Source organism: Rutidosis leptorrhynchoides, chromosome 7 (assembly GCF_046630445.1).
Source record: "Rutidosis leptorrhynchoides isolate AG116_Rl617_1_P2 chromosome 7, CSIRO_AGI_Rlap_v1, whole genome shotgun sequence".
In the NCBI taxonomy this organism is placed as follows: domain Eukaryota; kingdom Viridiplantae; phylum Streptophyta; class Magnoliopsida; order Asterales; family Asteraceae; genus Rutidosis; species Rutidosis leptorrhynchoides.
Genome location: NC_092339.1, coordinates 375,429,721 through 375,443,072, shown reverse-complemented (window position 1 = coordinate 375,443,072; position 13,352 = coordinate 375,429,721). Strand labels below are relative to the sequence as shown.

The window sequence follows — 13,352 nt, the reverse complement described above, 5'->3', positions numbered from 1 at the left end:
TCGGTTTAGAACTAAAGTCGGTCGGTTTTAAGACAATCGGTCGAACTAATGACAATCGGTTGAACTACTGACAATCGGTCGAACTACTGACAATTGGTCGAAATAAACTAAAATCGGTCGATTTTATCCTAAATCTGTCGATTGACACTTAAGTCGGTCGACTGTAATTTCTCTCAGAACTAGAATCCAAAAATAAGGTTTTTGACTTCTAAGCGATTTCAAGCTCAATTTTCGAACTAAAAACACTGACCAACACCTTAAACAACTTAGAATGACTTCTGTAAACACTCTAAAGTAATTAAAACCAAAAGTTTAACGTAAAAGTATGCAAAATTCAATCCAAAACCAATTTTTTGACCCAAAAATATAACAAGAACTCGTTTAAAACAATTGATTCAGCAAGCCAAAGCTCTGATACCACTTTGTAGAGGCTGGGAGAGGACCTTAGAATCAACCTTACACGATCTAGAGGCGGAATAACACTAGAACGAGCTTAAACAAATATCTATTGGTTTTCGGGTTCGTACGAGTCAAACCAAGATTAGATCTTGATAAACACGAAGCCTAAACTGACATTCTATGGTATTTGGACATGAAGATTGGAGTGAGACCGGACATAGAACTGTTTGAGTGTGTGAAATATATTTGGTAATTAACCAAATTAGTTGAGATTAACTTGGCTTAAATATCCCAGATCTTATGTCGGTCGACTGTGGTTGACAGTCGGTCGACTGACTATGTCAGTCGGCCGACTGTCGAGTAACATTACGCATTACATTTAAACGTTTACATATATATAAAGTAACAAATCGACAATCAACGTTTAACAATATTACAGGTTAATACATGATCGAATAATACATTAATGTTCGTGGAACTAGGGATTACAAAATATGCACTAACAAAATCAACATTTGTTTATGATAAAACGAGGTTGAAGATGTAAATACTAAAAATTAAATTTTACTATGTTATCATTAATATATATCGTGTTGGTTGAACAGCATCAACTTCACCTTTTTTGAGCCTGTACCTCAAGTATTTCTTGACTACTGTTTCATTGTCTCAAAATATACAAAATTCGTCAGTATAAAAGCATAAAACTATAATAATAATTGAAATATAATAATAATAAAAGACAAATATAACAATTATTAAACGATATAGTCAAAATTCAATACATTAAACCTATATTTCAATATTTCATTTAAATCAAGTAGATGTTTCACTTTATTATTCTATGATAAAGGAAGCATTATCTACGTTCCAACTCCTCAACATGTGAGATTGGGTTTTGTTATTGTTAATGTAATCAAGTAGAAGTTTGTTTCTTCGACTTGTAATTTTACGTTTGATCTGAAGATAAAAATTCCAATATTTGTTTTTCTCTGAGATTGGTTCCTAGCCAAATGGATTTTTCTTTATATAATATTGCACGTTGTCACATGCTGCCAACTTTTCCAAATATTTACGAATGTTGCCATCAGGTCCTGTTAATTCAAATTATTAATTAAATTAAATTAAATTAAATTAAATTAAACTAAACTATTTTTATTATTATTATTATTATTATTTTTTATTATTATCATTATTATTATTATTATTATTATTATTATTATTATTATTATTATTATTATTATTATTATTATTATTATTATTATTTATTTTATTATTATTTATTTTATTATTATTATTATTATTATTATTATTATTATTATTATTATTTTATTATATTATAATTATATTATATTATATTATAATTATATTATATTATATTATATTATATTATATTATATTATATTATATTATAATTATAATTATTATATTATATTATTATATTATAATTATATTATATTATATTATATTATTATAATTATATTATATTATATTATATTATATTATATTATATTATATTATATTATAAAACACATTTGGTTTTTGGTCGTTTCCTCACCTAAAAAACAACAACAGTAACCTACACTCTTCACCATTTGGTTTTTGGTCGTTTCCTCACCTAAAAAACAACAACAGTAACCTACACTCTTCACACTAGCATTTTTCAATTAGACTCCCTCAATTAGAACCAACTTACAGAAAATACACCAAACTTCAGGGGATTAAACTGTAAATTCTCTATATTAAAATAAAAACTTCACCCAACCACTTCGACAACCCATATCTTCCTCCTAGCTCCGAGATAAATTTCACCGACCACACCGTTAAATCCGAAATATATTTATTTTCACACTAGGATTTTCCAATTAGGCTCCCTCAATTAGAACCAACTTACAGAAAATACACCAAACTTCAGGGGATTAAACTGTAAATTCTCTATATTAAAATAAAAACTCCACCCAACCACTTCGACAACCCGTATCTTCCTCCTAGCTCCGAGTTAAATTTCACCGACCACACCGTTAAATCCGAAATATTTTTATGAGCAAAACGAAACTAACTACGTTCAAAACGGACACTTTTTAAAAAACGCTAAAACAACGACAGCCCGTATCTTCCCACTCGCCGCGAGTTAAATTTTTCCGACAGCACCCTCAGACTCGAAATAATTTTACGAACAAAACGATACTACCTATGTTCGAAGCGGACACTTTTTAAAAAACGCTAAACACAATGACAGCCCGTATCTTCCTGCTCGCCGCGAGTTAAATTTTGTCCCCAGCACCGTTAGGCTCGAAATAATTTAATCAACAAAGCGAAACTAACTACGTTCGAACCGGACAGATTTTAAAAAACACTAAAGACGACGACACCAACAACGACGCATAACATATGGGCCGTTTTCCCTTCTGTAAATAAAACTGCGTTAAATATGAATACGCCGGCCGAAATCCCCCGCCGCATCGCGCGGGCCGGCCCGGACTAGTTACTACTATTAGTATTCATCATAAGTATAAAGTGTAACAGTTCATACAGATACTAATTTTGTTAGATTTCAATATTTCATATATGCAGTTTTAATTATACTTGCAGGTTTCAAAATTTAATTACGAGTGGTGCTGAACACGGAATTACTCGGGGAGTACTCAGTTTTTGTGACTCGGCAAGTACTCGGTCAAACTTGGTCAAAACTCAGTCGAACTCGGTCAAAACTCGGAATTACTTGGAAAATCGGTAAAAACTCGGCCAATACTCGGGATTACTCAGGAAAATGGTAAACAACGGTAATGACACAGTCAACATCGGTCAAAGTCAAACTTAGTCAGCATCCGAGTACTCCCTAAAAAGTCCCGACCGAGTACTCCCCGAGTAGCGAGTTCTCCAACCTTGAATATATGTAATATGCAGTTTCAAAATATAATTGCAATTTCAAATATAAAGTACAGACTCTCAAATCATGTCATTGTTATTTTCTAAGTAAATAGAGTAATATTTACTTACCTAAACAATTGTCTTCTCTGTTATGATAGTCGTAAGTAATTGGAAATATTGCAGTATATGGCTAAAAAACAAAACAACAATTTAATATTAAAAAATTAAACCTTAGATCAAAAAATACAGTGTGTGTGTATATATATGAAAAGACATCTTACAGGGTTGCATAAAGCCTTGTATGGAGAATTATCCAAAAGTAAACTAGCTGGTATGAGGATCAACTTGGGTCCATGTTTAGAGTGTGTGACTTTATAAACTGTTCCGTTACATTTAACCTCAGAAGAGTTGCAACAAGTGGAGGAGGACTAGATCCGTACTCTTTCCCACTCATGTCAACAGAAACGCAAGCCGAATCAATAAAGTCATCTTCCCCCAAATAGCATAACGGAATCTGATTGACATCATCTACTCCGTTACTGTCCGACAAGAAACCGCTTCGTTTCATTCTAATAAACATCCTTTTCGCATTCTTAAATAAACCTTCCTCATAAAAACCGCGAATAATGAGAGTATACGTCACCTCATCGGGTTCCAAACCTTTAAGAGTTAGCTGGTGAAAAAGTTTCCTAGAAATATCAAACCTTCCGCGTATGTTTGCACCAAATATGAGAATATTGTATACTTCAATCTGTGAATTTAGGTCATCCACATCATTCTCCATGTAATAGAACAAATCTAGTGCCTGATCATACGACTTGCCGTGCATATATAAATGATACAAATAACTGCACTTGATATCTCGATAACCTTGTGCGGATCCATAACAATGGTGGCTAGTCCCACTGATTAGCCCTGTTAAAAAGAAGTGAGCCACTTTATTGATATTTTCTTTAGGTAGCAAAGTAAAGATTTTGATAGCCACATCTTTTTTGTCCATATGATATATAAACCCGTCTAATAACGTGTTGCAGATGACCTCATCGGGTTTCATTCCCTTTTTCTTCAACCATCGATACAGTTTCCACGCATAGCTCATATTACCTACAGAAGATGTCAAGTAAATAAGCGATTTGTACGTGATTAAGTCAGGACGATACTTCTTACGTCCACTTTCAAGCATACGTCCGTAAACACCCAACGCGTCTTTATAGTTACCTTGTTTGCAAAGTTCACCAACTATTATGTTGACCATGTTCCTATCCACAGAGATACTCTCATCCACCATTTGTTTCACCATCTTATGCAACTCATCCCAACGACCCAACTTAGAAAAGGCGTAAATCAACGACTTATACGTATCCGCATCGGGACGTATACCTTTAATAAAAACCATTTCATTAAAGAGCTTTAAAGTGTCATCTATCGTATTTACTAGCCCTAGGTCGCTACAAAGACCATCGATGACGGTATTATACGAAACTATATCGGGTTTACAACCTCTTCGGTTCATTAGTCTGAGCAAACCAATGGCAGTAAAGTTATCCCCAACCTTACAAAGACCTTTAAGCATAGTGTTGTAGGTCACAATATCAGGCTCACAAAGTAGTAGTAGTTCATCTACTGATACATTGTTGTTGTTGTTAAAGATGAACATCTTTCTGAACAATCTTTCGGCCTCGTGAGTCCTATCTTCACCTATAAACCCGTCTAAGATGGTATTGTATATCGACGCATCTGGTGGTACGATACCTTGTCTAAAGCAACAACCTAGGACAATGAAACTATGTTCGGTTAGTTGCAGTTGACAAAAACATCTTATTACACTATCGGCTGTGGAAGTATTAATTGGAATGCCAACGGCAGACATTCGTTTGAACCATTCAAGAACAAGGGTAGAAGAATCATACGCTTTTTGGGTAGCAAGATTATGTAATAAGCGATTAAACTCTTCAACAGGTGGCAGAGGTCGAGTCTGTATCTTATCATCAAACACACTGATAGAATCACTAATTCTATCTCGATCACCATGATCATCATGATCATATGAATTAGAAGAATTGGAGTGATACTTTAGAACAGTAGGGAAACGAAGACTGGGATAATTAGTATAATTACTACCTTTTTTAATTGCTGCTAATTTCATAAGACCGCCATGGAGGATTCTAAAATTCGTCATCTCTAACAAAAACTTCATGAAATCGCCGCTTTTAATTTCACAAAGGGTTTTGTAATTTCGCTTCTCACAAAGGGTTTTGTAGATTGACGTACAGTTGGTCCAGGTCGTCACTATCTTTTAAAGATTATACATTAGTCCCGGTGGTTTTTAAAATACGCACTAGTGGTCCAAATTCTAACTCCAGTTATCATTGTCCGTTAATGAAGACATGTGCTGGTCATTTGATATGCGCTTGTCACATGATGAGCACTTATGTAATTTAACAGCCTAACACTACAATAAAAACCTCCAAAATAGCTTCTTCGTTGTAGCAGAATCTAAGAAATTTAAACCCTAATCGAATCGGTCTCTAATTGGGATTCTAAACATTTAGAGGTTTTCAAATCAACAATGGCTAAGTCAATTAAATTGAAATGGTGAATTGTTTTTTGTGAAAGAAATGCAATAACATGTGTTCATTGACCAAATATCCACAACGTTTTCTTTTTTCTAATAGCTACTTTATAAAATATACCAAACATTGAGAAGAAAGGCATAATGTTAGTTTGATACAAAAATGTGAGAAGAACGCTAACAGAAATATAAAAAGATAAAATTCTCCATGTATATACATGTATAATTATATGAAACATGACATTCTCTTCCACCATCTTTCATTTATTAATGATAAATAAATAAATAAGAAAAAGGTAGTTGACTTTTTTTCCTCCATATTTTCCCTTTTTCGTAAAAGGCTATTTGCCCCGGTCTACCGCCGAGTTAAGAAACTCCTGTGAAGCACCACCTCTGTTTCTATTAATCCAGTTGATCTCCATAACAACATATTCTTGTAGATGAAACTCCAACCCATCTTATATTAAGCGAAATTTCTCTATCTGTCCATTTGATCCGTTACTGAAAACATATAACTCATAATGACCCATTAAAACGTAAATGGGTCAAAATTGCCACCTATGTTGATTTCACCGGATAACTCTACTGATATTTTCGTATTTACAGGTGTATAGATTGCACCAACCGAATTGGGCAGCACAACTTGTGAATGCACTCTTGTTTACAGTTAGAGGGGCGAAACGACAATTTGGCAATAAATAGTTCACAAGAAAATAGGTTATGATATTGAAATTTAAATAAATAAAATTAAACTATATTAAATTTAAGTTGAATTTGGCCTTTGACATAAGAAAATAAGTTATGAGATTGAAACACATATCTGATCCTGTAATAATTTTAATAACGTACTATAAATTTATTCACAAATCAACATTTATTTATGATATAAAACTAGGTTGAAGATGTAAATACAGAATACTAAAAGTAAAAGTCTACGATGTTATCATTAAAATATATCTTGTAGGTCGAACAGCATCAACTTCACCCTTTTGAGCCTGTACCTGAAGTATTTTTTGACTACTGTTTCATTGTCTCAAAGTATACAAAATTCGTCAATATAAAACTACAATAATAATTGAAATATAATAAAAGACAAATATAACAATTTTTAAACGATATAGTCAAAATTCAATACATTAAACCTATATTTCAATATTTCATCAAGAATCAAGTAGAAGTTTCACTTTATTATTCTATGATAGAGGAAGCATTCTCTACGTCCCAACTCCCCAACATGTGAGATTGGGTTTTGTTGTTGTTAATGTAATCAAGTAGAAGTTTGTTTCTTCGACTTGCAATTTTACGTTTGATCTGAAGATAGAAATTCCAAAATTTGTTTTTCTCTGAGATTGGTTCCTGGCCAAATGGATTTTTCTTTATATAATTTTGCACGTTGTCACATGCTGCCAACTTTTCCAGATATTTACGAATGTTGCCATCAGGTCCTGTTAATTGAAATTATTACTACTATTAGTATTCATAAGTATAAAGTGTAACAGTTCATACAGATACTAATTTTGTTAGATTTCATATATGCAGTTTTAATTAACTATACTTGCAGGTTTCAAATTTTAATCCGAGTGTTGCTGAACACGGAATTACTCGGGGAGTACTCAGTTTTTGCGACTCGGCAAGTACTCGGTCAAACCTAGTCAAAACTCGGAATTACTCGGAAAATAGGTCAAAACTCGGCCAACACTCTGGATTACTCAGGAAAATGGTCAAAAACGGCCACGACACAGTCAACATCGGTCAAAGTCAAACTTAGTCAACATCCGAGTACTCCCTAAAAAGTCCCGACCGAGTACTCCCCAAGTCGCGAGTTCTCCAACTTTGAATATATGCAATAGGCAGTTTCAAAATATAATTGTAGTTACAAATATAAAGTACAGACTCAAAAATCATGTCATTGTTATTTTCTTTTAAATAAATAATATTTACTTGCCTAAACAATTGTCTTCTCTGTTACGATAGTCGTAAGTAATCGGAAATATTGCAGTATATGGCTGAAAATTTGAAACAAAACATAATTTCATATTAAATAATTAAACCTTAGATAAAAAACAGATTATAAAAAATTATATATGAAAAGACAGCTTACAGGGTTGCATAAAGCCTTGTATGGAGAATTATCCAAAAGAATCGTGTTTGTTACGTTATAAAAGTCTTCATCGAATGGATTTGCGGCATCATATAAGAGCCATAGCTTCCTAACGTCTTTCAAAAACAAAGGTTTAGACATGTTCTCAGGAGTTTTTTCACCAGTATTTATACAATCTGTTTGATCCTGCAAAAATATAAGTTTAATAATATATTATTTAATTGATATATATTTATAAAAGTAATAAAAAGTTACTATGGGTATTTCCTTACCAGACAGAAAGCAAATCTTTCTATAAGATCTTTACTTATAACATTAAGAACCTTTTCCATCTCCCACCTGTATTAAATTCACAAACAAAAATTGAACAACAAGATAAAAATTATGTCAATAAAATAAAAAAATGGGCTAATCACCAACCAAATAACAGAATAACTAATCATTTAGAGGTAACATAAAGAAAACCATAAATAATTACTAATAGACATAAATTTAGATAACCTCGTTGTTGAAGACCAAACACATACGAAGAAGTTCTTGAAGCAAAAATCCAAAAAATCATCACAATAGGGTCTCTTATACACAGCTGCAACGTTAAACATAAGTTATGATATTAATTAGTGTAGTTACATATCTAAGTAACCATAATAATGTTATTATTATAACCAAAAGTTCACCTGACTTGGATCCTATAGAGTAGTCCCGCCCGATAGTTGCATCTTTTCCATCTACAATATCAACAAGGATACCATAAATATCTAGAATAAGAAGCTTCTTCTTAGGTTGACTTTGACTTATATCATCATTTGTAAATTTATATGCATCTTCATCACTCAATTGAGATGATTCAATCAATTCCACTTTTGACTGTGCACAATCTTCAACCTCATTAGATAAAACCACTCTCTTGATTACTTCTTCTATATTTGAAGTTTCACATTCACTTATCTTTCTTTTTTTAACCTCGACTATTGTTTCATGATCATTAACTTCATCTTCTTGAACCTCATTTTTCAATTCATACACATCTACCAATTCACCTAAATCTTGAATCTGTAAATATTAAATCCAAACAAAAGCAAGTACAAATCAAAATCAGAAACATATTTTTAACAAGTATAATCTATTTATTACCTTTGGATTTGCTTCATCCATATCATCAACATTGTCTTTAAAACCATATCTATATGGTTTATAAACAGCATTAGCATCATACGGGTTATTAATCCAAAAACGCATTGCATTAGAGATATCACCTTCATCGGCTTCTTTTTCTGGATTAAAAATACTGTGCTTTTCAACTTGGGAACCATAAAGGCCTCGTGATTGTCTTTTTTTTTTTTTTTTTTTTTTTTTTTTTTTTTTTTTTTTTTTTAACGGCAAAGACTCGTGATTGTCTTTAAACTTAAGATATTTTGATTCTCCCAAATCATTCAAAATTAAAAGTGACAGAAGTCGAATGAAAGGAACATTGGTGGTTCTCGATGGATTATCAACTAACCTTAACAACTCCTTAAAGTATAAGTTCCCATAGTCTATATTTAACCCATTAACGAAAGATGTTAAAATTTGAAGTCCAAATTTGTTCATTTGATCTTGACTTCCATATATACCATTTAAGCTCCTATTAATTCCAGATACTATAAACTTCCATCTAGGTTGAAACCCAATCATAAATATTCGACCTTTTTTACAAGGTTTAAATTTAAGCCTAGATAAAACTTCCTTTGTTTCTGCATCAGTAGGAACAGGTTCAAAATTACTTTCCTTTGGTAACTCTAAAACTTTCTTAATTAGGTCTTCACTAATAGTAATACGAGTTTTACCACTGTCTATTGTACCAGTAATCGAAGTTTTTTCTTCATTAGAGTGACACGTGTACCACCACTCGGATAACAATTCAGGGTAAATACATGGTACTCCTTTAAAAAAAGCACATTTCAAGGGATGTGACATCATAAATTGAACTAATTATAAATATTTTTCTTTTCTTTCATCAGATGGTTCACTATTTGCAATTTGATTGTTCTTATATACCTTCAAGCATTTCTCAATTGTGACTGATGTGTGTGCAACCACTGACTCCGCTGGTTCGTATGTCCATCCCTTTTTAGGTATCCTCCGCTTTTTAGGTATCCTCGCTTTTACAACCATGATTTAAACTTTGTTCCCAAGTTTTAAACTTTCTTAATTTAGGAAAGAAATGGAGTGATCACAAATATAATTTTGGTGTTCCCTAGTGAGAGGAAAAGAAATGAAAGTTAGTTAAATTTGTGTTCCAGAGTTAAAATAATAATTGGAAAAAAAATTAGTACAGTTACAAATCTACCCTTCATTTGTTGATAAAAATGTGAACGTCTTACTGCACTTGGTTAGAAAACTTGCACTTCATATATTTTTGACAAGCAAGTAATCAATTTAATTGAAATTGAAACTAAATGTCAAAGATGAGAGATATATGCTACAGCAGGTGCATCGCTTTAGCTAGATACAACAATGCATACATGATAGGTACATCACGATAGGTACATCATGTTAGGATATTAGGACCCAAACAACGCTAGTAATTCTACAAGATTACTAGCCGAGTAGTGATACTATCAAGATCACTCAACCCACTTAATGAACGAAAGATAATAAATGCGAAAATGTAAATCGACACAAGATATAACGTGGTTATATGCAATCGTTGTGATTGCTTTAGTCCACGGACCAACTAGAGATCGTTTATTTACTGAATATTTGAGAGTGGTGTGTTACAATGACTATGAATGAGCTCTATATATAGAGCAAACAAGAAACCAACCAAACTACAACTTGATCTTCAAGTGTGCTAGTAATCATGAAAGATAAACCAACTAGCCATGCTTTACACCCACTAATGACATGATCACAGCCACAATTAGTGGTGTAAAGCAACCCACTAAGCACCTAAAGTGAAAGGAGAATCAATCAAGATCGGATCCCATGTGTGCAAGTTGCCCACTTGCTGCCAGACATCGTGCGCGCCGTGCACACTTAAACGTGCGCGCCGTGCACACTCCCAAACTTCGAGCAAGCCTTCAGATCAAAACTTCTCTAGTGCGCGCAGGGAGCGCGCCGCGCACCATCACCGCGCACAATCAATTTGCTCTGTTTTTGATCTGTTTTTCTCTGTTTCACGCTTACCGAAATCTGCAAAATCCGTGCAAGTGTTGAAACAGTTTTTAGTGACACTTTTTCCAGTTTTGTTTAAATGTCTCCACACTCCAACAATCTCCCACTTGGAGACTTTGAACAAGCTCCATTCATATCAATGAATTTACCAAGAACATTAAACCACCTTCGATTACCGCCAAATATCATTTGGGACACGCACGCTCAACACATTCTTCGGATGAGTAGACTTTCGATAAAAGGTCTTCAATACTACTTGTTAAACTTGTAACACCATTCACATCTCTAGCTGGGGTCTTCTCTCATCAATTCATGAGAAGACCAATTGAGGTAATGCAAAACCTCAATTTTTCGGTCGTAACCACCTTAGTAAACATATCGGCAGGATTCTTTGTACCAAGGATTTTCTCCAAGAATAAAGTGCCATCATTTATATGTTGTCGAATAAAATGATACCTTATCTTGATGTGTTTCGTTCGACTATGAAACACCGGATTCTTCCCAAGATGAACCGCACTTTGATTATCACAATACAAGACGCAATAGTCTTGTCTTTTACCCAACTCGCCTAAGAAGTTCTTCAACCACACTAGCTCTTTAGAAGCTTCCGCAATAGCCATGTATTCGGCTTCGGTGGTTGACAAAGCAACACTCTTTTGCAATCGAGATAACCAACTAATCGCCGTCTTCCCCATTGTGAAAACATAACCCGTAGTGCTTTTCCCCGAATCATCACAATGCTCCCACTGCTTGAGCAATATTAGAAGTACCTTTCAAATAACGAAGCAACCATTTGACCGCTTCCCAATGCTCTTTTCCCGGATTAGACATATAACGACTTACAACTCCCACTGCTTGAGCAATATTGGGTCTTGTACAAACCATGGCATACATAATACTACCCACGGCTGATGCATATGGAACCTTTTCCATATCCTTCTTGTCTCTTTCCGTCTTTGGTGATTGACTTTTCGATAACTTTAAGGTGCTTCCCAAAGGCATAGAACGAGCCTTTGAATCTTCCATGTTGAACCTCTCTATTACTTTCTCAATATATTTGGATTGAGACAAGTATAGAGTACCCTTCACACGATCACGCACAATACTCATGCCAAGTATTTGCTTAGCACCGCCAAGATCTTTCATCTCGAATTCTCGGGAAAGTAATCCCTTCAACTTGTTAATTTCGGACATGTTTGAACCTGCAAGTAACATGTCATCAACATACAACAATAAGATTATGTAAGAAGACTTGAATTTCTTCAAGTAGCAACAGTGATCCGCTTCACATCTTAAGAAACCAATCTTCTTCATAAACTCGTCAAACTTCAAGTACCATTGCCGAGGTGCTTGCTTCAACCCATACAAACTTTTCTTTAGCTTACAAACCCACTTCTCTTTACCCTTTACCTCAAAGCCCTCGGGTTGCCTCATGTAGATCTCTTCAACAAGATCACCATGTAAGAATGCAGTTTTTACATCTAGTTGCTCAAGATGTAAGTCTTCGGATGCAACCATAGAAAGTACCAAACGGATAGTAGTCATTTTAACTACCGGTGAAAATATCTCTTTGTAGTCAACCCCTTCCTTTTGTTGAAAGCCTTTGACTACCAAACGAGCCTTGTACCTTTTCTTGCCATCCATCTCATTCTTGATTCTATATACCCATTTGCTTTGCAATGCCCTTTTATCATGAGGTAACTTCACTAGTGACCAAGTCTTGTTCTTCTCAAGTGATCCCATCTCTTCTTTCATGGCAAGTTCCCATTGTATGGATTCTTTTGTTTTTCTTGCCTCAAAGTAACTTTCGGGTTCACCATTCTCGGTATAGAGCAAGTAGTTTGCTGATGGAGAATATCTAGGATTAGGTTTGGGCACTCTAGTCGAGCGTCTTGGTGTAGGAGTAACCGGAATGGTTGGACCGGTTTCATTTGTGTCCTCCTCATCACTAGAACTCGCACTATGTTCGGAATCATCACCGCTTTCTGAATCATCCCCATCATTAGCATTTTCCGACGCCTCACCGTTATTTGGCAATTCATTGTTCCCCGTACTCCCACTAGAACCTGCAAGATCATCAATAGAAACATCGTCAAAAGTAACTTGACTCGGTTTAGGACTCCCCGTTTCCGGTTTGCCATAGACCGAATCTTCATCAAAAGTAACATCTCGCGAACGAATTACTTTTCTAGCTTCGTTGTCCCAACAACGATAGCCCATTTCATCCGACCCGTAGCCTATGAAAGTACACTTCTT

General features: G+C 34.3%; 1 protein-coding gene across 1 annotated transcript; it reads right to left on the bottom strand.

The window, feature by feature from the left end:
- Positions 1–6,977: 6,977 nt before the first annotated feature.
- On the bottom strand, positions 6,978–9,207 carry LOC139858264 (uncharacterized). The gene is made up of 7 exons (XM_071847130.1): positions 9,075–9,207; positions 8,618–8,993; positions 8,442–8,526; positions 8,213–8,279; positions 7,941–8,126; positions 7,785–7,845; positions 6,978–7,284 (listed from the first exon to the last, which is right to left on the bottom strand). The coding sequence occupies exons 1-7, from the start codon at positions 9,177–9,179 to the stop codon at positions 7,028–7,030; spliced, it is 1,137 nt and encodes a 378-aa protein (XP_071703231.1). The 5' UTR covers positions 9,180–9,207; the 3' UTR covers positions 6,978–7,027.
- Positions 9,208–13,352: the final 4,145 nt, after the last annotated feature.

Coding starts and splice junctions, on each gene's coding strand:
- LOC139858264 (XM_071847130.1), bottom strand. CDS start 9,179: ATGCGTTTTTGGATTAATAACCCGTATGATGCTAATGCTGTTTATAAA. Junction 8,527..8,617: donor CTCTATAGGATCCAAGTCAG/GTGAACTTTTGG, acceptor TTAACGTTGCAG/CTGTGTATAAGAGACCCTAT. Junction 8,280..8,441: donor GTTTGGTCTTCAACAACGAG/GTTATCTAAATT, acceptor AATTTAATACAG/GTGGGAGATGGAAAAGGTTC.